This window comes from Pyxicephalus adspersus, chromosome 1, assembly GCF_032062135.1.
Source record: "Pyxicephalus adspersus chromosome 1, UCB_Pads_2.0, whole genome shotgun sequence".
NCBI lineage: Eukaryota > Metazoa > Chordata > Amphibia > Anura > Pyxicephalidae > Pyxicephalus > Pyxicephalus adspersus.
In genome coordinates, this window is record NC_092858.1 from 92,469,331 (window position 1) to 92,491,433 (window position 22,103).

The following is a 22,103-nucleotide window of genomic DNA, read 5'->3' on the forward strand; positions in this document are numbered from 1 at the left end:
CGACTGTACACACGGCAGATTTTCGCCCGATAATTGGCCGATGCCGATTATCGGGCGATAAAAATCTGACGTGTGTACGTAGCTTTAGTGTGCATTTTGTCAGCACTCAGGAGTTTAAATTGTTACATCACAGCAGCTGTCATTAAACACTGTGCAAGAATGTTTGCTTAGGCCACCGGGACTTCGAAAAATAAAACAGTGAATACAGTCTTTGTATATACCAATTGTAACAAACAACGTTCTGTCCTTCTGCATTCTCTATCCTGGTTTTCTGGTATTTGCTCCAGAGCTGCATGATTGCTATGTTCCTCAGATACCAATATTCTCATAGCTCATGGATGAAGCTAGGTAAACAAAAAGGCATGAATGAAAAATATGAAAATTTTCACCAATACTGGCTGATTGTTATTTTACAATTTACTGGTGCACACTAGCTGCCCCATTTCATTTTATAGCAATAAGTGCAATTCACTAGATTTTCTAACATCCACTGGTATCAGTCCATTCCAAAGACCAATTTCTGGATAGATTTTTTTTGTTTTGTTAATTTGATAAAATGTACATTCTACAGTATATACATATACAAAACAGGAGTTTCACTGCATACCAGAGTACACTTAAATAGTGCTGAGTATTAGGTAGAAGTCTGCACTAATAAGACAGACTTTAGCTTTCAATAGTATCCAAAAAAAACAAAAACAATTAGAATTGACTACTATGGCTGTTGCTATATTAAATAATGTTCCCATGTTACAATCAATTTGCTCTCTTTAATTATCCTAATCAATATGGCTTAAAGGCAATAACTCTCTTAAAAATAAGTACATTTATAATAAATAAAAGATGAAACCAATTGTATTCAACTAAAATAATACTTAAAATTAAAATCTAGGCTACAATACTTTGGACATCATTGGGTTACCTAACTAATTTATTAAGGCTAAATGTGGCGATTTTTCCTGGATGCTCCAAACTCACCAGAGGATGGCCATGGATAGAAATGATTTCATCATAATTCATCATTGCTTTTTGCATTTCCTTAATAAATAAGGGCATAAATGAATAGGCATTTTTAAAAGTTGAGAATTAAGTTCTCTCTCTTTAAGAACAACTAAAAAGGCAAGGCGTTTGTCTAAGGATTACAAGGGCCACACAAGCTTGTACTGAATGGGTAATTTCATTCATATTATCCAAGTCTAGTATTGTTGATTCTTACCAAGTGCACCCGTAGTAATTTATGAGAGCAAGCCACTCTCTTCATGTCCACTGGCAATCAGTCACATAGGTACACATGTGCAAAGGTTCTCGTCTGATAATCAGCTCAGGGCTGATATCGGACAAGAATCTTGTGTGTGTACAGTGCTCGTCGCTCCATTGTCCAAAACGAACGTCCTGGCGGATCCACGGATGGTCGATGACGACCGTTCGTAATGAAAGTTAAGGAAAAAGCGCAGCAGGGTGCCGCTCCGTCATTCTCCCCATCCCCTCTCCAGAGCAGAACGGCACTGTATGTACAGCACTCATTCAAGCATTGTGCAATCGTTTGAAAGGATTGTGAAAGATCCTTTCCAACGACAATTATTGGAAGTGTATATTTAGCCATTTACAACACAATGATGTTTTGGTTCTTGAAGGAGGAGGGGGAGCAAAAAGCGTGATAAAAGGGTGAACAATGATCAATCGGACACAATCACAATTTTCCCCAAGAAGTGTTTAAAATGTCTGACAGCCACTGCTGCTGCCCATAAACAAAGTTTTGTTGTCTATCTGAGAACTTCATATCTTTGGGTGCCTTACTTCAACATCAGCCTGTGATAAGGTTCTCCTAAAAGGCCAATGCATAGTTTATTAACCGATGGAGTGCACTTTTAAAGCTATATATGCACCATAAAATACTGCACACTACTAAAACTAGTAAGTCCTTGACACTTTATGATAAAGAATAAAGTAGCAGCATTTTGGTATACAGCATATTGAAGAATTTTTAACAGATGTTAAACCCTACAAGTAGAGATGACCCAAGGACAGGAGTGATATGTTATTAGGCACAACCTAAATGGCAAATGGTCACAAACCTAAACAATTGACAAAAAGCATATGATAAAAGTGTACCAGCAGTAGTTACCTTCAGTGAAAGCAATCAGAGGATCAAGCAACATATGTGAATAAACTTACAAGCAAAATGTTGACTTTCAGAAACATTTAAATTCAGAAACATTCAGGGGATTAAAGAGCCCAGACCAAGTTGGTTTTACACATGATAAATTAGGATTGGTAAATTGTTTTGCCTAGATCTCTGTATCTAATTGTTTCCTCGGTTCATACATTTTTTTCACACGTTCCGTTGAATTGTCCAGGTTTGTAACAAATACTGGCATAGACTCTGCAAATATGACCAGCATTTAGGGGTGGATATGTAAAGTTTTCTTAAAATAATAGTAATTACCAACCCCCCAAAAACTTTTTTCACCCTGACCCTGCACAGCTCATACTAAATTAATGCAGATGACCCCAAGTTCAAACACGGCTATAGAGAACAATGCAGATTGAGCATGCTCACAGATTCAGACATATCAGTTGCATGCTACCTAGTCATCCAAGTATATCAAGACTAGAATAAGTAATGTTCCAAATTAGGATTATTTATAATACATAAATAACTATAAAAAAAAAGTGTGATCGAAGGAAAAAATATTATGCCTGCTAACTTGCATTTCCTCTGCTCCATTCTAGAAAAATATAAAAATATTTTAGCCATTCCATAGCAAAATAAACATCTTTAATTTACCAGTGCTCCAGCTGGTCGTTATTTTTGGCAATTAAATGGCATGAAAAGATGTATTAGTACAGTGGTTCTCCACTAGTAATCTGTAGTGCGAGGTATGTTAAGAGTCCCTGGACCACTTCTCTACACCTGATCATGGCTGTTACCATCTTAACTGGCTTTTAAATAGATCTGCCTCTTGGGACACCATTTGTCTGGTTGGGATGAGGTTCCCCTGACATTCAGATTCCCTCATCTCTTACTTGTTGCGCATACCATAAAACATAGGGACCACAAGTATTTTCAGAATAGGCCAAATAGCAACCTCCATGATTGTTCTAGCTTTCCAAAACCTTGCCTGTAGGCATGCATACATATCCTCATCTCTTTAGTTCACAGTTTAGGATATTGAGGCAGACCCTGTCTTTTCTCAATAAAGAATGAGCAGGAACTGAGGGCACAATCAACTAACTCAAAAAGGGTGAATACTTGTTCTTGTCTACTTCTTAGGGCACCAAAATGACTAGAAACTACCTTATCCCACAGGCTTTCTTCCCCCTTCTTGACTGATCCCACTAGCTGCCAATGTAATAGGACAGAAAATTATTTCTGCTTATTCTTTACCCCTTGACTAAATCTTTTATTATACAGAAACCTTGTTCCCTTCCCAAAAGTCTTTAAGAACCACTGCATTAGTACAACTAATGCCTAAAAACACTGCAGGGACATCCCCTTTGTGACAATCATGTGGTTTTCTGGCAGTACTTCCTGGGAACAGAGGAACAATCCCATAATTTAAATTGTAAAAAATTGTCTCTCTGCATTGTATGTAGGAGACTACTACAAAGATATAGTTAATAACTAGTGATTATCACACAAACAATGTGATTCCTTTGCTTTGGTTTTCATTGCCACAACATTTTATATTAGTAAATAAAGAATACATTTTATTTAGTAGTCAGTATACAATTTGGAGTTTAATATAAACAATGTAAAAAAAAAATCTTGCAATGAATAATAAGTACTAATACGATAAAAGTAAAACTGCAACTATGACAAATGTTAAAGTATTAAAAGCTTGTGCTAGGGGGAGGGTTTATCATGATTTTGATAATAAACATTTGATTCCCCTTCATATACATATACAATAATTTGCTGCAAAAAACATTTATCTGTAATTTATACAAAGTTACATGCTTTGCATCCATTCAACAGAACCAGACTGTACAAAGAATTTGCACGCAGATTTACTACTTGCCCTGCACATATAAGTTAAAGTAGTTTTAAAAACAATGTACTTTTAGTACCTACACATTTAAGAGCAGTAGCCATGCAAACCATTTTTCCTCAATATATAAAAATCTATATATATATTTATATATTCCCAAAATAGCCATGTTCAATGCTAAGCACTATATACAGTTGCAATATCTGTGCCCTTCTTTTTACCCTGAGAGATTCATGCAGTAATCCCCTTGCCAGAATGGCTGATAAAGCTGAAAATTTTTAAAAAACACATTTAAACAAACAAAAAAAAAAAAAAACACAGCAACATGTCACACAACTATACACATTAGCTGAGGTCCAGTCAATACTTGGAAGGAAGTGCAGAGTGGGAAATCAACAAGCAATCATCTTTAGGTAGAGTGGAAAAACATCCATCTTCTTTTAAAGCACAGACCTAAAACAAATACACAGAATAGGTTAGATTACAACCAAATCCTCAGGGACTACTACAGGCTTCAAGTTTTTTCACAGTGCTGCTATTATTTTTTATTACTTCTCCTCAAATCCTTCATTGCAGCTAACCTGTAAAGTATTTATTTTATTACCTATTTAAGCCATCCCCACTAAGTGACTCTATTTAAACACTTCTAGCCAGATCCTTTTCATATTGCATACAAGCACAGAAGAAAAATGAGAGACTTCTTTTTTCTTGTCCGTTACAACATAAATGTACAGCAGAAGGTTCAGTAAATACCCAATACTGTTTGCTAGGTATCTATCTAGTTTACTTCTGACCAGGTTAAGCATGGAAGCAGATACAAGCTGATGTAGTTAGTCTGTGGCCTTGCTTCCTTCCTGGAACATACATGATGCAGTGCTGATGCATGCCGTTCCGATAGTCCCATAGTCAATCGGTGATTGACTAACAAAAATAAGATAACAAATAATAGGGGTTAAGCCATGACAAAGTTAATGAAAGATAAAACAAACCCACAGCAGAAATATAAAACTTTCTCTGCACCACTGGAGTATATGGGTTTGAGAGCTGAAGTCATTAAACCAGAAGGGAAAACATACAAAAAAAAAAAAAAAAAGCTGTTATTCCTTAAAGCAGAACAGATAAATTAACCCTACATGACCAAAAGCACCCACTATAAAAACCAGCATTGATCAAATGTACACGTTTTCTTACCTTTCCCTTAAGGTGGATAACTCAGTGCTCCAATTGTCTAATTCGTTCCTCCACCATGCCCCTTTGCCTTGGCTTCTGAGTCTGCCTCCACCCAGAAGAATCTGTTTTTGCCAGTCTTTCGCTTGTATACTTTCTCCTGGAACTAAAACTGTCATCAACCTGAATATTCAAATGATAAAAATAGAAAACCAATTAGAACACAAAAACAAAATCCCACAGAAAGCTGCTAGGGAACAATTTCATGGACTCTTAATGTACACTTCTATAGAAAAACTAAACATGAAAAGCAAAAGCACCAGTACTTTGTAAACATATTCATTTTTTTTAATTTGAGAGGCTTTATCATGGTCCGAGATTCATATGAGGGTACACAAGATCATCACTGCCAGATCTTCCTGATCTTTCATATCTGAAATAATGATTTACCTGTGAACACACTGTATATCTGTGGTTTGTGCTGAAATGCATGAAAGTACATTTGTCTGTGCTATTTACTACAGATATCAGCCACCTACCTGTGAGGCAAACATATCACTGTAAGTGTTAGTTTAAGTGTGCAAGTGTATGGTGCAACACTGGCTCATTCTTCAAAAAAAGAGTTGTTAAACTGAAATATCTAACAAACATTTTCAGAATTCCTTAATCAACTAGGTTAGTACTGCTGCCATTTGTCATGGCTCTTAAATTCGACTTTTGTAAACCCTATATTAGCATACTAGCAACTATATTTAGCAACTGGATAAATCTCCTGTATTGCCTAAAATGCAATCAAATTTCACTTGCCAATCTGCCACAAAAATGGTAAATATGAAGGACTTGACATTATAGTTGTTCAGATTTACCCTAACTTTCTGTATCTCTATTCAGATTTACTTTCAATTCCTGTACTAATAACATAAGGGAAAAATCTCCATAAGGGCACAGACAAGCATAAAAGTCTGACAGGGTGTGTATTCTCTTTTTTTGTTGTTCTTTTCCTCTTGCTTTGTGTATTTTTTACTAATAAAAAATAATTGAAAAGAAAAGTCTGACAGAGGCATTAGTCCTCCACTAAAGATAAATAAATTTATGTCTGTCTACATTGCAAGTTAATCTCGTTTCCTGGTGAGACCATTTTCTGTAAACAGACCTCTATATAGTAGTAAATCCTGACGGTGTTGTATATAAAATGAAGAGAAAAAGATGTTTCAACAAAAAATGCACTTTAAAGCCCGAATATAATGTAACCAAGCAAAAACTTTATAGAGTGGTATGTTTTACAAACGCTCCACTTACCTCAACACTTGAACGACTCCAGGAAGTATATCCTGATGATAAGGAGTCACTTAATAGGTTTCTTCTGGACACAATCTCTGTTGCAGTTAAGGTACTCTGGCTTCTTTTTGAAACAAATTCTGGTGCAGTAGAACTCCAGCTGCTCACGCTTTTATTTCTTGAGTAATGATCGAGATTACGTATCCGTACAGGCTTTTCCTCGTCAAAGCATGATCTACGTCTACTTTTAGTTTCAGGAAAATCCTTGTCAATTCTATCTAGTTCTTCAGTAGAACCATAGACCCCTTTCCTCCAAGAACTTCCAGCAGTTCCACGTTTACTGTCTATATGATTGGTTTCAAACCTGTGACTTTTCCATGTGACTGGCTCACTCTCAAGCACATTATCAGTTACCTTTACTTGCTCCCTTCCAAGCCTGTAGTCGGCAGCCTTGGTAATTTCTTTATGATCCAAAGTGTTATCTGTGTTTGACACTTTAAATACCATATCCTCCTTGTTCAGAGAGATTTCAAATGGTATACTTATGTTGTTTTTTAACACTGACTGATCACTTGCAGAAAGTCTAATATTACTAGTTGACGTATGTCTCTCTCTTGTGGGCTCATCCGTTCGAGAGGAAATGGCCTCAGATGGATAAATCTTTATGCTGGTTGTCACCTTGCTTGGTGTCACATTTACCTGGGATCTGCTCGACTCTGAGCTTGATCTTGCCCTGAAGTCGCTCATACTTTCTTTCAAATCTTTTTCAATAATAATAGGCTTAATGATCATTGTGGATTGCAAGGATTCTCTTGGACTACATGACCTTGTGCGTGTTGTGTGAGAATTAATCTCTGTATTTTCTAAGCCATCTGCAGAGGAAGAAGTACATATGAATGATTCTATGGCTACCTCCCTTTGGAATGAAGGCATGTGATTTTCAAAGGAGGATGTCCTGGAGTTTTCTTGTAGTGTATTTTTCTCTTTAGGACTGGACTGCCTCCTGGTGTGAAGTCCTGACAACCTAGCTCTTCTCTCAGGTTCCTTGTAGTCAAAACTTTCTAGAATATGTGGCTTTTCTGGAATTAGTGGTTTGGAGGATTTAGCTCTGGTTTTATCTCTCGTATGGAAAGATCTATGAGTATTTGAAGTGCTTTGTGGCTCAACCTCCTCTTTATTTGAAATAAAAGTTTTTTGCTTGCTTTCATTTTGCTCATTATTGTTATTTGCAAAGTTCTCATCTCCTGCTGAAGTGCTTGAATATTTAGAAAATCTATTCCTAGTTGAAGGTTTAACTTCAATATTTTCTGAGTTGACAGATGGCTTAGATTCATTTTCAACAATAAAGTTCCCATTCTGGGTAATATTAGGATCTGGAGTGTGATTAACCAGCTCTGAATTCTGTGTAGCAGTTACTGCACAAATTTCAACCGGTACTATTTCCTCCTGAACCTTGGTAGTAATGGGGTTCTCAGAAAAATCTTCAAATGGTCGTTCTTTATTCTCTACATTTTCCAATATTTCTTTCTTCGAGTTAATTTTACTGGAATAGTCTTCACCAAACATTTTTATGGACCTGTCTGTCTGTTTACCTGTAGAAGTTTTCCAGGACTTTTGAGAAGTTTGCTCTTGTACAGCTGGTGGATACCTACTTAAAACAGATGGTTGATCTTTAGATTTTCTTAACTCATTTTGTGTAGAGCCAACATCTTTACCACTTGAGGAATAAGATGACAGTGATAATTTATCCTCTTGTTTCCTTAGGTTTCCTGCTGGGATATCATTCAGAGGGGATCGTGATGACTTTCTACTGCTTGAGCTACTGTTTGATAACTGCCTCTTATAAAGAGAATCTGAATTTCGAGACCTTTCATTTCTCAAATGTTGAGGTGATACATCTCGAGAAGTATATTTTGAAATAGGTGGTTCAGTGGATGTCACCTTATTTTTTGTTCGTTCATTTTTAATTTGATTGCGTGATAAATCATCACTATCCAAAACCCCATTTTCAACTTCTCTGAACTGGGTAGCTTGATTTTTTAAAGTCTGCAGTTCATCAGTTAGAAGTTTATTTTTGTTTTGCTCACTGATGAGATTTTCTTGTAGTTCACAGTTTTTTTCTTTTACTTCTTTCAGTTCTTCCTCAACATTCTCAAAATGTTTAAGCCGATTCTGAAGTTTCTCAATTTCTTGGTTCAGTTCTTTTATTTTATTGTCTTCCTGATGTTTATTTTTTTCATTTTCACTGTGTGTTTGAATTTCAGACTGTTTAATATAATCATAACCCAGTCTTTGGGAGGTCTTAGAAGTTAGCGTGTCTTCAATTCTGAAACTATTATTGCGTTCACCATGCTGATCAGAGGGCCTCTCCAAAAGATTGGATTCGTTTCTGGTCTGCTCTACTGCCATTTTCTCTTTAACCTCCAACTGTTCTCTAAGTTCCAAAATTACTTTTTCAGTTTGCTTCTCTCGCTCTAGGAAACGTTTTCTTTCATTAGCAAAGCTAAAAGTCAAAGACTTAATTTTGTCCAGCTCACTTATCAGTAACTGTTCAGTTTTATCCAGCCTACTTTCAGAAGCTTCCAGTTCTTTTACCCTGGTCCGTAGCAATTCCAGTTCAGAAGATAACTTCTTTGACATATTTTTTTCTTCATTCAGGCTTAGACAGAGTTGTGAGCAATCACTTTTGCTCTTGCTAAAAGCTTCTTCTAGCTTCTCCAGCTCGCTCATTCTTTTTTGTAGTGCTTCAATTTCTAGTCTAAGTTCTCGGGTAATATTTTCTTCATTTTCTAGCTTCTCTTTTATGAGCCTGCACAAATCTTCAGCCTTCTTCACTTCTTCATCTTTCCCTTCAATCTTCAACACTCTTTTCCTTAATCCTTCTACCTCAGCCAACATGCTTGAATTACTCCCTTCTGTCTGAATAATTTTATCTTGCAGATCAAGGACCTCATCTTCTGCCTTTTGTAGGTTCCTTGTTGCTTCTTCCAGGTCATCCAAACGTCGGCTAAGACTTTGTAGCTTAAATCGCAGATGGCGACTTGAATGTTCCATTTTTACAAATATCGAATGCCTCTTGAGCCTCTAAAGATCTTTTATTTAGGAATGTAACGTCTACACCTTTGACATCCAGAGACCATCTTAGCCTAAAAAAATAAAAAAAATAAAAAAATAAGTTAGTTTTATAGTTTTCAACCCAATACCACTAAAGTAAAATTCAAATAGTGTTATCATAAAAACGACTAGTATTCATGTCACTGCTCAATCACTATCCACTCAAGGTGCATTTTTAAACACTATGCTGCTGTGGAAGTCGATATCCTCCCTGTGCTGTGCAAAGGGATGCTTGAATGGCAAAAATGACTGCAAAGAATTTTTGAAAAATCTTATGGCATCCAAAACCATTCCAATATATGTAATTTAAGATACATACATACACATCGCAGTAAATATCAGACAAAGCTTAGAAAGAAAATTACAGGCCACAGAAATTCACTCTCTGCAAATGTAATATACAACATGAATCAGTCCCAATGTGAGAAAAGGAGCTAGCAACATTTTATAATAAACTCATGAATTTCCTAAATTTAAATTTCTGTCCAATTAGTATTCCTAAATTTTTTCTTTAATAGAAAAAAATCTGTCCTTTCATGTTTTCTCAAATACAAACCAAAATTATTGAAGCACAAAGGCGTACTAAAAAATTATAAATACTCATAAGTATGAACAAAGATTTCAAGGATTATTTACTGCTTGTGTACTACATTAATATCCCTGGCAATTGAGGGAGCTTTCAAAACCAGAACTATGGTCTGAAGTTAGAATAAAAGAGTACAAAAATTCTTGTGTGATTCCTGCTATATCTATAGTCTTATATCAGCAGATGCTCCTATCAGCGAGATTGGGCGTTTCTGGTCCGAATGTCTTGAAATACAAATCTCGTCTGCAGAAATTTAGCAAAATTTTGGGAGGCAAGTGTGTGTGTGTGCGCATCTGTGTGAGCCCTGACCTACATGCTGCCTATGGCCAGCTTTAGAAGAAATCATTTGATTCAGAAATGTTTTCAATATATTTTAGAACAGTAGCAGCGCTCCTTCATTCTTACCAATTTGTGATCTCAGAGAACATGTGCACATAGAATGTCATACCCCTTTACCTAAAAAAAACAGGCATACTATTTTGAAGCCCAGCTGCAGTCAGTTTCAGGTTTCTCACAATCCTTTGTTCTACTTGTGATTTGTTTAATCTGTTCACTTCCTGAAATTGTAGCAACGTACCACCCAAGTCTGATAGTGAAGTAAAAGGGTGAGGATGGGCTAACAGGGTGGTTGAATATAAGACTTGGCTTAATCTACCTCACCCACACAAAAAATATCTGTCTTAGAGCAAAAATAAGACCTGTATGGTCCTGCTGGCTCTGACACACCTATATTTTACTGAAATAGGAAGCTGACACAAATCTATATGTCAACCTCTTCATCGTCACCACAGGTGTGTCAAAACATATTTTGATTTTCTTTTCTTTATTTAAAAAAAAGGCAGCAGCTAGCAAGTCTAGAAAAAAAAAAAGTTTTACTACGAGTTAGTGATACATATTTGTATTTTCATGTCACCGTACGTAATAAGTTACATATACGTAGCACAAATGATTAATGAATTATGCCGTCCTATCCAGTATGATGTGGTTCTACTGAAAGAGCACATCTGTAAAGAAGGTATGACTGCTTGAGTTCAAACAATGTTGTATTACTTGTGCCAATCTACAGCAGTTCCTTGAGCAACGAGCAATTTATACTTCTCAGGTCAGTGTAAGGGACACCAATTTTTTTTTTGGTCATCTGTAAAGTGAAGTCTTTTCACTGGTCAGCAATGTAAGACATTCTGCCACTAATCCCCACACTGTAAGCCGTGAATATATTATACATATTAGGGGTTCCCTGAAGACCTGAATGTTATTTCAAGGGGTTCAGCCATGTTAAAAAGGCCAAGAAAGGATGATTTACACAATCTCATTGTAGTCAGTGTCAAAGGGTTCTCTAATCAGTCTAATAGCTTATCCCAGATTGCTCACAAAAATGAAACCCTTTATTTTCCTACCACCACAAAAGGATTATTCATAAAGATGTGTACAGTTGCCAAGAAAAAGACATTAGCTATCCCCAATAGCTTCTGGTGCCCTTAGGCATCTTACATTTTTTTGGCTTCACTCAGCAAGTCAAAGAGCAATGTGCAGAATGCCATTACAGTCATTTATCATTTATTTGTCTTCACAAATAACTAAAGTATATTTACTGATTTAGTTAACAAACCCACTGCATACACTACTAACAATTTGTTGACTTACAGATTTACCCTTCCCTCCTCCCTAGGTTGTGCACATATGATTAAATACACATTTTGTTTAATTGTTTCGGGTTCACCACAATATCAGTGCAACTTTTTATCAAAATACAAAATATATGAAAGTGAATACATACTAAAGATGTCAATACTTGCAAATGATGACAAATACTCTCACCCTGCTTTAAAAACATTTAGGTCTTATTAGTTTGGCTTGAACCATCAATCATGGCCCTAGATTATTTTTCCTGAATTTGGCACGTGTGACAATACCTAACATGTGTTGTTTAATTGACACTTGCTTATGTGGAGGCTTTCTTAGTTTCCATTTGAACTTTATTCTTTTAATGTTTTTTCTTCAAGTCACTTCATTATATGATGCCTCCAAAAAATGTTAAGACTGAAGATACTACTGCAGCCACAAGTTTGTCCCCCATGTGCTACTGTCCCCCCAAAATGTTTAGCAAGCAGGTCTGAGATGAGAGAGTGGGCGAGTTCCACCATAATTACTTTTCTTCCCTTTTTCCCTGCACATGTGTGGGATTTAAAGCTACGAATGTAGTGGTCCGTGAACCCTGAAAGGTTTGCGGCCATTGATCTATATGGTACTGTTATTTTTTTATTTTATTTTTTTTTAATATGAGGAGACAATCAACAGGTAATTAAAAATGTCTAATAACTATTTGGTATACACAAGGTTATAATTGTTTGACAAAGATACTAACACTCCTATTTGACAAATGCTACAGGTAAAAAGTTTATTCCTAGCATCAAATTCATGTTAAAAGACAAAACTTCAATTACCAAACATTTATCATCCTAAACCTACAGCAAACTATGTTTTAATATTTTATGAAGGCATCAATTTAATTCACTGTAATAACATTATGCTGCACTCATGTACAGCATAAACACCAATCACTGGCAGTAAAAATCCAGTCCAACTGATTGCACTGACAAATGTCACTTGTAGCTGGATCTTCTTCCTACTACTGCACCATTCAATAAATAAGCCTACAGATCAAGTTATCGGATCACAGACCCGTGTTCAGTGTAACTTCAGTTACCTGAGGACCTGAAAGTAATTTTTAGCAGTTCCCCCATGTTAAAACCGTCAAGAAAGGCATTTCTCAATATAAATCACCCAGTCCTTACAAGCGTTTTAAAGAAGAAGGCTGGATTGTCTGAATTGCTTTAGTAGATTCTTACAACAGAGGTTCTCTAGCATTTTACTTGCATCTTATGGCACACTTACTAAAAAAATTACTAAGCCAAATTACACAAGTAGTAAATTACATTTTTGTTGGTATTTTATATTCTAGGAGGTATACAGAAATTATATACATATTTTAAAATTCCGTCAAAAAATGTTTAGTGAAAAAACTATTTTAATTAGCAAAAAAACAAGTAATGAAACGCTGCTTGTGTATTGCTTTAGGGAACCATAAATCACTTGCAATGATCAAGGTATGAAAGCATTTTACAAAAGTCCATGTAAGCCAAAACTTATTTTTCGTTTGAACCCCTGGAAAGTATTTATTGGCATTTACTTTGTGTTAGCACATCGAGGATTAACCCATCTGTTGGTTTTGATGACCATTGTATGTGGTACATAAAGTGATGGTAAATCCAAAATTTCGGAGCTGTAACAGGAACAGACATTGAGGGTAAATCTTAAATTGGATAAACCCGTTCTGGTCACCTCCTAGATTGTAAGCTCTTAAGGGCAGGGTCCTCTCCTTCTCCTGTGTCACGGTCTGTAATTTGCAACCCCTATTTAATGTACAGCGCTGCGTAATATGCTGGGGCTATATAAATACTGTTTATTATTAATAATAATAAAACCAAGTGCATTTCCCCTTACTAAGAAGAAATTTTCCCTTACCTCCTTGGTACAGGAAAAGAAAGAACAACAAAAAGAAAATTTATAACCATTCCCTTATCAAATAAAACTAGCCTTGACTTTATATACACTTTTAAGTTACACTTAGTAAAGTTATCATACCTGTCAAAAAAGATGCATTCCAGTTAGGAGTACATCTGAGTTTTCCTGTGATGGGATTTCTGCATTGCTACCTGTTAAATGAGACAGGAAATGTATTTAATACTTAAAGCAGAATGTACACCAACATATAAAGAAAAGGAGAACACCGTAAAGTAAACCTATTGTCCCAATGAGATAAAACTGCTTTTCCATCCCTCCAAATAGATTGATAGCAAGTCTTTAATTATACTACACTCATCCTATATGTACAAAGATATCATTGATGTCTGGCCAGCAAGTGATAACACATATAGAACATTTCAGGCTTCCACTACAGTAATGCTATTTTCTATGTACTAAAAAGCAGCTTTTGAACAGTTTATTGCATATTATAATTATTTTGCTTACAGCATTATGAGGGCTCATAAGCTACCACAGAGGTATCAAAATCTAACAAAACACCCATTAATGGGTTAAAGGTTTGAGAAGCAATTTTCTGTCCATGTCCAACTCAGCTCCCATCACATCCTGCCCCTCCTCTATTATCCTTACTCTCCCCTTCAATAAAAATTCAAAGAGAAAAAAAACTCAGGTATTTCATCATTTGTCTGTAAAACTACCAGGGCCTCAGATAAACAAAAAGGTTTTCCTGGACTTAGCCTTGTGATAACCAACCAGTAAAGATTTGTTTTTAATAAAGTGCGTAAGGTTAGAACCTGACAATTTGTTGCCATATGTGCCGTTTATTAGAAAACAGTCTTTGTCTGGGAGAGTAGGGGAGGGGAAAAGCTTTCACACTGCAGTAAAAACCAGACAGAGGTTCAACATCATCATCATCATCGATACAGAAGTGTTAGTACAATATATTTTTCTTCATTGGAATTCAGGTCTATTGATTCGGTTCAGTCTGAATATTTCATATAGAAAATGTTGATAAAAGCAATAATGTTTCAAATATAATCTCAAGGCTGTTAGGGTATGGTGCCCTTCCCCTAAATTAGTGCATATGAATCATCACAAAATAGTAAAAGTCCAATAAAAACTTGATTTAAAAACAAAATACAATAACAACAACCTTACATCATATTCATTTATATTGTGCTTTGTGTCAGGTCTGATCACCATTACCATCACTCCACATAGCAGTGTTTGTCCTGAAAGCCTTATTCAATCATGATGGAAGGGACATCTAACAATTTCATGACTATTAAATATTTCTTGCTGTTGACCACGAATATGTTACAGCATTCTCTTCTGGCAAGCTGACAGCTATGGATCACAACATGGTACTTACTGTCCTCACTATCTGCTACATTTCTATTCACATGTTTCTTGGGTAATTGTGCAAATTATAAGCATGCTTTATAAACTCCTGAGGAAGCAATATAAAATTGTGAAACATGTAGGATATCTCTAGCAGTTGTTCTTTTTGCCATTGTTTTACTCCATGATGAAATTATGGACCACATAAAATAAATATCAGTGTAGAATTTGGCAAGAAGTCTGACTCTGCATAAAGCACAACACATATGGATATGACATAATGTTGTTCTTACTGTATTTTGAAATATTTTCTTGCTTTTTTTTTCTTTTTGAATCAAGAGATTTTTTAATAAAATATGTTGATACATTTTTGCTTTTTTGCATATATTTAAAGGTGCTAAAAAAAACTCTTGCTAATGGGTACTTTGTTTGCCATTTTTGAAGAGTCATAGGTAAAAGTTATGTAACTTAGGTACATTGCAATAGAATGCACAAAATGGTAAATTAGGGATTTGTTTAAATCACAGCAAGTTCAGTTCAGTCTCTAAGGGCTCCATTTAATAAACAGGCAATCTGACATTCTCTCAAACATTCCCTGGTGGGAATCTATTACAACCATTGAAAACACATGAACCTGGACAATTCCCATGAGGGAATGTCCAATTCCCTGTTTTAAAAATAGAGCCCTATGAGGATCTCAGCACAATAAAAATAGCAAATTACATGAACAGCCCAGTCTGGCATATTTGAAACCAGGCTCCAGCAATCATATGTAAAGTCTAAATGAAAATATTTTTTCAGATATAAGTGTTAAGCATTCAATTTACGGTACAAATCTACATTTAACTCCACTTTTAACACTATAAAAACCCCAGCTAAGACACACAGAACACATTAGAATGTGTTTTAGAACCACATTAGATTAGAGCCTCAAAGTTCTTACTTATGGTTACCTCACTGCCTAGAGTGAGGGGGCAAAAGAGAATGGTGGTGTATAAAGGAGAACTAATGCAGATATTCAAAATGACCTTACTTACATATAAAATGTAGGTCAGGTGCATACCAAAGTTCAGGAAAGAGTCAGTAAATATCCACAGACATTAAAACAACAAAATCTTAGAGTTTTCAAATCAACTCTTTTACAATACAATTTACCATACTTCTAGTCCAAAAAATTTTTTAGGTAAAGCTGCGTACACACGTGCAATTTTTGTCTTTGGAAAGGATCTTTCACGATCCTTTCCAACGACAAAAGACTACACGATACATACAGCACCGTTCTGCTCTATGGAGAGGGGAGGGGGAGAACGACGGAGTGGCACCCTGCTGCGCGCTCTCCCCCTTCCCTTGCATTAGGATCGCTCGTCGTTCATGGATCTGCCAGGACCGATCCACGGACGATGAACGACGCCGACTGTACACACGCCGGATTCTCGCCCGATATCTGGCCGATTGCCGATTATCGGGCGAGAAAAATCTGACGTGTGTACGCAGCTTTACAGGAACTTCAATAGTAATTTCCTATGGATGCCCTTTGTAACATGTAAAGCTCTGTACAAATGTTCATAATAGTTTCCACAGGTAGTGGAATGAACTTACAACGCTGTTCAACTCTATAGAGAGGAGAACAAATGGAAAGCTACCTGCTGCGTCCTAAGCAATAATATAGGTTGTGATCAGGCATTAATTAAACCTTAAAAATATTTGTGCTACACAAAGAGAAGTAACAGGTTTAAGCTTAAAACATGTCTCTATGGGGGAAGATACATACTTTTCCCTGTATAACAAAGTAAAGTGGATGAACTGGGAGAACACTTTTTTTTAGTACCCTATAGGTAAGCTTTCCACGAAGTGTAAGAGGTTCATGTATATTATATGTAACCTATGATTCCCAACTACCGTGTAATTCGTTTGTACAGAAAGTAGGACAATGTAGGAGTCACTTCTGTTCTCTAAAAAGATGACAGCATGGAGTCACCAGCTACAGATTATCGAGGAAGTGATACGTTTTTGTCGCTGCAGATTACATATTAGCTAAATGTTCTGAACTGCATGGCCTTGGGATGAGCAAATTTATGATATTTCTAAAACCCATCCCACTTATCCCTTCCCTAGGATTTAACAAAATATCAAAAATAAATCAGATTTAGTCAGTCAAGTCTTTTCGCAAATAGTTCTGTTTATAATGTTGAGGGCTTACAATAGATAATCCTTTACTTGTTACTGAATACATTTTTACCTTGTGTGTCACAATTTCAAAGTGACATTGTCACAGTTATTGCTCTATTTTGAGTATGAGTTTATGTCATAGAATAAGCAATAAGAATAACAAAACTACTTTATCTAAGTATATGCAATGTTTTTAACTAATTAGGTTTTAATAGCATGCATCATAATAACTTCTATATCATTCTTTTACAGTTTCATAACTTTATGACACAATCAACTATTCCACTGAATAAGAGGGTGGAGCTCTGTAAGTAATCTGTGTGTAAAGTGTGAGTCACACAGCGATATCATATCCCCATTTCCAGTTACTGCATGCTGGAGGGAAATGGCCCGAGTGTAGGGATGGGCTGACTACAGCACAGAAGTTCACCTATATCTCCACAGGAAAGTAACGATAACATATAGAATCCTAAACTTCAAACTTTTGCAACACTATATTTGTAAGATTAGCATTTAAAGCAGTACAAAAAAAATTGTGAATGTTCCAAAGTGCTTGTTCACATGGCTGATGTTTTGTAGCCAATTGTTTCAACCCTACTGGCAAGCACCCTCTCAATGAATGAAAGCATGTTGTGCAAAGGCTGAGGCCCTGAACATAGTACAGCTGCCTGCAGAGCAGATTACAGCCATTCTAGCATCAGCCACAAAACAGTATTTCTGTGTGCACATATGTACATTTTTAAATTGCTACTTCAGAGGGTTTGCATATTAAAGTAAAACAAACAAAAATAGCTCATTTTTTCTTTCCTAAAGCGTACCTAAACTCAGAAATTTCATTTTACATGAAAGGGTGGACAACCCTTTTTTGTAAGGTAAAAATTGTGTTTGTTTTGGTTTTTTCTTGGTTTTGGTTTTTTCTTTGGTCCTTTCTTCTCGTTTTGGTTTTTTTGGGGTTTTTTCAAGCGCAACACCCTTTAAAAAAAAGGCATGCGCAGTGAGATAGGTTGGGAAAAAAACTTGCCTAAGTCACCCGATCTCGCGCCTGCAACAGGTGACTTAGGAACAAGAACAAGGAAGAAGGGAAAAATGACACCACCTGGCATGCCAGCTCGTAGACAGATACTGGGACGACGCGGCACCCGATGGAAGACAACTACGAACCGATCTACTGTGCTGCAGGATTGAAGGTATTTTTTTTGTATGTTTTAGGAACTTTTGAGTTTACTTTCTCTTTAAATGTTTAGTTTATTTTAGTCTGGGTATCTACCTTGCTGTTAGCCTTCCTGCAGTCACTATAATTTAGAGCTCAGAAAGGTGGGGGAGAAGCAGCACAAGAAGCCAATATGTGTTTAGGAGGAAAGAGTAGAGACAGAGAGAGGAGCTCCTCGGGCTGCTTTTCTTTTTATTGTCCAGTCATGGGTGGGAAAGTTATCAGTATGTGTTCCCAATTTATAGCAGAGAAATCAGATCTCAGGACTGTGCAAGTCCTAGATCTGAAAAGATAAATTATAATTGTTTAGCAGGTAAACTAATCCCTCCTATGTATTTTATTTTTGTATTTAGAAGTGTTTCTGGGGTCAAGTTTAAAGAAAGAAACCATCAAATGTAATTAACTTTAATTTCAAAACATGATATCTCTTAGACCAATGATATCCCAGCGCTTGCCTAAGCAAATGTAACAAACAGGTGCTAATAAAAATGACATGGTAAACCAAAGTTAATAACAAACATGTGTAGACATAATAAAAATGTGCAAAGAACAACTAAAATAAAAAACGGAGACTGTGGTAGATGTGGCAAATCTAGCACCATGGCAAAAAAGTTTATTATCAAGAACTCTTCCATGTAGATAGTTTACAACATATATTTTTGCAGATCTACTATCTAAATCCTTCCGCAAAATCATGCCAAGGAAGATGTAGTGGTCAGCCACAGAACTGGAAAGAAAAAAAGCAATAAGTACACCTTACACCTATCAAGAGAACAAAGCCGTTTTATCAGTGACCATTATGGAAGAGCTGCAACCAAAAAGCCATCCCTCCAAGGCAGTAAACAAAGCCAAACAGTTTAGGTTATTCCACACGTCAGATTATCTGCCGATACAAGCTTTTGTTTATCAGACATGCACTTTGCTCATACAGTGTATAGGAACCTACATTACAGGCAAATGGCAGGAGTTGATCTAGATGGCAAAATCTGGGAAACTATACAGGGATGAACAGCATTAGTGGTCTTCTAATTTCCACAAAAGAAGATTGTGTTAGGTCAAAATTGTCATACTGAAGAACGATACTGGGACCAAAGACATCCCCCAACAGCCAAAAACCAACACAAACATAAACGTCCAACAAACAGAGGAACAGGGATCTTTAACAGGCCGTATCAACAAGCCAGAGTTAACTGGCTATAAATGTAAAGGTCTGGGGGAACTGCAAAAAGTTCTCCAAAAACTCATAGTATCTTTTACACATGCTGTTTTCAAATCTTGGGTGGTCACAACAAATATTGTTTTTAGTATAGTTTTTTCTAGAATGTTCAGTCAACAAAACCCAAGCAGCAGAATGTTATATGCATCAATAGATGCTTACAGATCAGAATTAGTAGGCCTACACTTTTCTGAGGATTTACTGGACAACCCTGATCAGGTTCTACCAAACAAAAGATCTCATGGGTTGATCCTGGGTAACAACCCTGATCCTGCAGGGCTGTTACCCAAAGAGCAATTTTTTGAAATCTGATTATGGCGAGAGTTAGCGGGGGCACCCCACTTTTAGCACCGACATGTCATATTTGAACACATTTTAAATATAGTCTGACAGGTATTAGCACTAGATTTATTAATAAAATGTAAATCACTAAGCTAATCCTCACAGATGTAGGTGTATTCCACGCACTCATATGTTTCCTATAGCATGGAATTTTTAATTCATGATTCATGTACTTGCCAATTCCTTTTTAGTCCATTTGTTAGCAGGCCATTTAAATATCTCCTAAGAAGAGACTTGGCAAGGCAGGAAGTTTTGAGGTCTGGTCAGACCGATTTGTCTGCATATTTTTCCAGCTACTAAGCTTTGTTCTAGAAGTGATTAATTTCCTTTTGAAAGAACTAAATGTATTTTATTAACAATTACAAGGCTGAATATTATAATCATACCAATATTAATGATTGCTAAATTTATCCCTGTGTATGTATACGTGTTAAAGTTTGGAGAAAAAAAAAAAAAGTCATTCGTATTAGCTTATAAATGTACATTTAGATAAAGTAGTGATATTCCCTTAATGCATTTGTGGGCTCAGGTTGGACCTTTCATCTCACTGCACACCTCAATGAAAACAAGTGCTCCAACTCTAATAATGGGGATTGGCTGCCTTGTCACAAGGCTGTAAAGCAGCAGTATTTTTTATCACGGCATGCAATAGGTAGATTTATTCGATTTGGTACCGATAACATGCATTGTATTGTTTATTGCATAGTCCCAAAGTAAAAGTACAAAGAAGAAAAATGAAAAACAGCTACCCACTGCTGACCTGCTTCTAAAAAAATAAGTTGGCTGGCCTAAGTTACAGCCTTTCATAAACAGAAGAAAACCTGCCAGGCATTGCATGAACTAGAGGACTTTTGCCATCCTAAATGTAATTAGCTTAAAATATCATTCACATACACGTCACAGCAAATGATGCATAAAGGAAAAGAAATTTGCTATACAAGGTGAAGAGTATCCGTTATGAAATTAAAAAGTGAAACTAGTACCCACTCTAAAATAAATGTTCACAAATTTGTTTATGAAAAGCCTTTGCACAATCACAACCAAGAAGGAATTATATGAAGCAAAAGAGCAACAGGAAAGTGGAGGATAAAGATTCAGAAAGGAAGGAAGGAGCATGACATAGGAAACATTGTAGCTGCTCTGACTGTACTGAAAACAAAGATATAGTTGATCATCATCTACAGCTGGCCCCTGGATAGAAATACATATTTTATGTGCAAATCAGTTACAGAATTTACACTCTCTTTTTCCTTTCCTAGATGAAGAAAGGTGTTCTCACAAACTGCCCCACTTTAGTTGTAAGCCCCAACTTGGTAAGATACACATCTGGCTGTATACAGAGTAAGAAAAATGTATTAGATTGGTGCCAACTAGATTGGGCAACTATACAGATATATAGAACATAGACTGGACGATTACCCAACATTGCCTACAACTGCTCTGCTCAGTGAAGCAACACATAGACATCAAACTTGTCTCTAAGTACACCAAATAAAATACCAAACAAAACAAAAATAATATTAATAGAAGATCCAACAGGTAAACTGAGAAATACAGACCTCTAGAACATCGGTACCATTATAGTGGGCTGGAAGGACAGAGGTAATTATACATTTGTATAATAAATATGGTTTCCCATATTTCACTAAATGTTCCTCCTATCTTACACAGTGACCTCAAATATATCAACACTTCATGGTTGGTAAACAAGTGTGTACAATTTAGATATTATATTAGACATTTTTTTGGACAACGGATGTTATTTACAGACCAGCCAGGAAGGACTAATGTACTCCAGGCCATTGTAAGCTATTACGTTTATACCAATTTTCAAACACACATTGATCTTGCCTGTATTGAACCTTTCCATGTGAACCATTGCGTGCAAAGGATTTGAGTGTTATGGACCAATGTAGTCAGTGGTATTGTCTCCTATCCTACCTATAGTATTTGAAGGACATCCATTTGGAGTCATGACATATATGTTGCCCATCATAGTCAGTAACAGAAGGTATGTAGTAAAAGTGGAAATCTTAAAAGGACATTAAAAGGTCTCTCTGCTTCATCAATCACCCTCAAACATCCAAGGCAGCCAGTTGGAGGATGTAAGAAAATAGACCATAAAAAAAAAAAAAAAAAAAA

At 36.2% G+C, this 22,103-nt stretch overlaps 1 protein-coding gene across 2 annotated transcripts in view; it reads right to left on the reverse strand.

Annotated features, from left to right (window-relative positions):
• Positions 1-3,722: 3,722 nt before the first annotated feature.
• LUZP1 (leucine zipper protein 1) overlaps positions 3,723-22,103 on the reverse strand; it is a 40,108-nt gene continuing 21,727 nt past the window's right edge. The window contains exons 2-5 of one of the 2 annotated variants that reach the window (XM_072419019.1): positions 13,783-13,853; positions 6,459-9,583; positions 5,184-5,342; positions 3,723-4,445 (exon numbers count right to left, since the gene is read on the reverse strand). In XM_072419019.1, coding sequence (XP_072275120.1) covers positions 5,205-5,342; positions 6,459-9,491 — 3,171 coding nt within the window. In that variant the 5' untranslated portion in view covers positions 9,492-9,583; positions 13,783-13,853 and the 3' untranslated portion in view covers positions 3,723-4,445; positions 5,184-5,204. The remainder of the gene's footprint in view (positions 4,446-5,183; positions 5,343-6,458; positions 9,584-13,782; positions 13,854-22,103) is intronic. The other variant, XM_072419027.1, reaches the window with a different exon arrangement.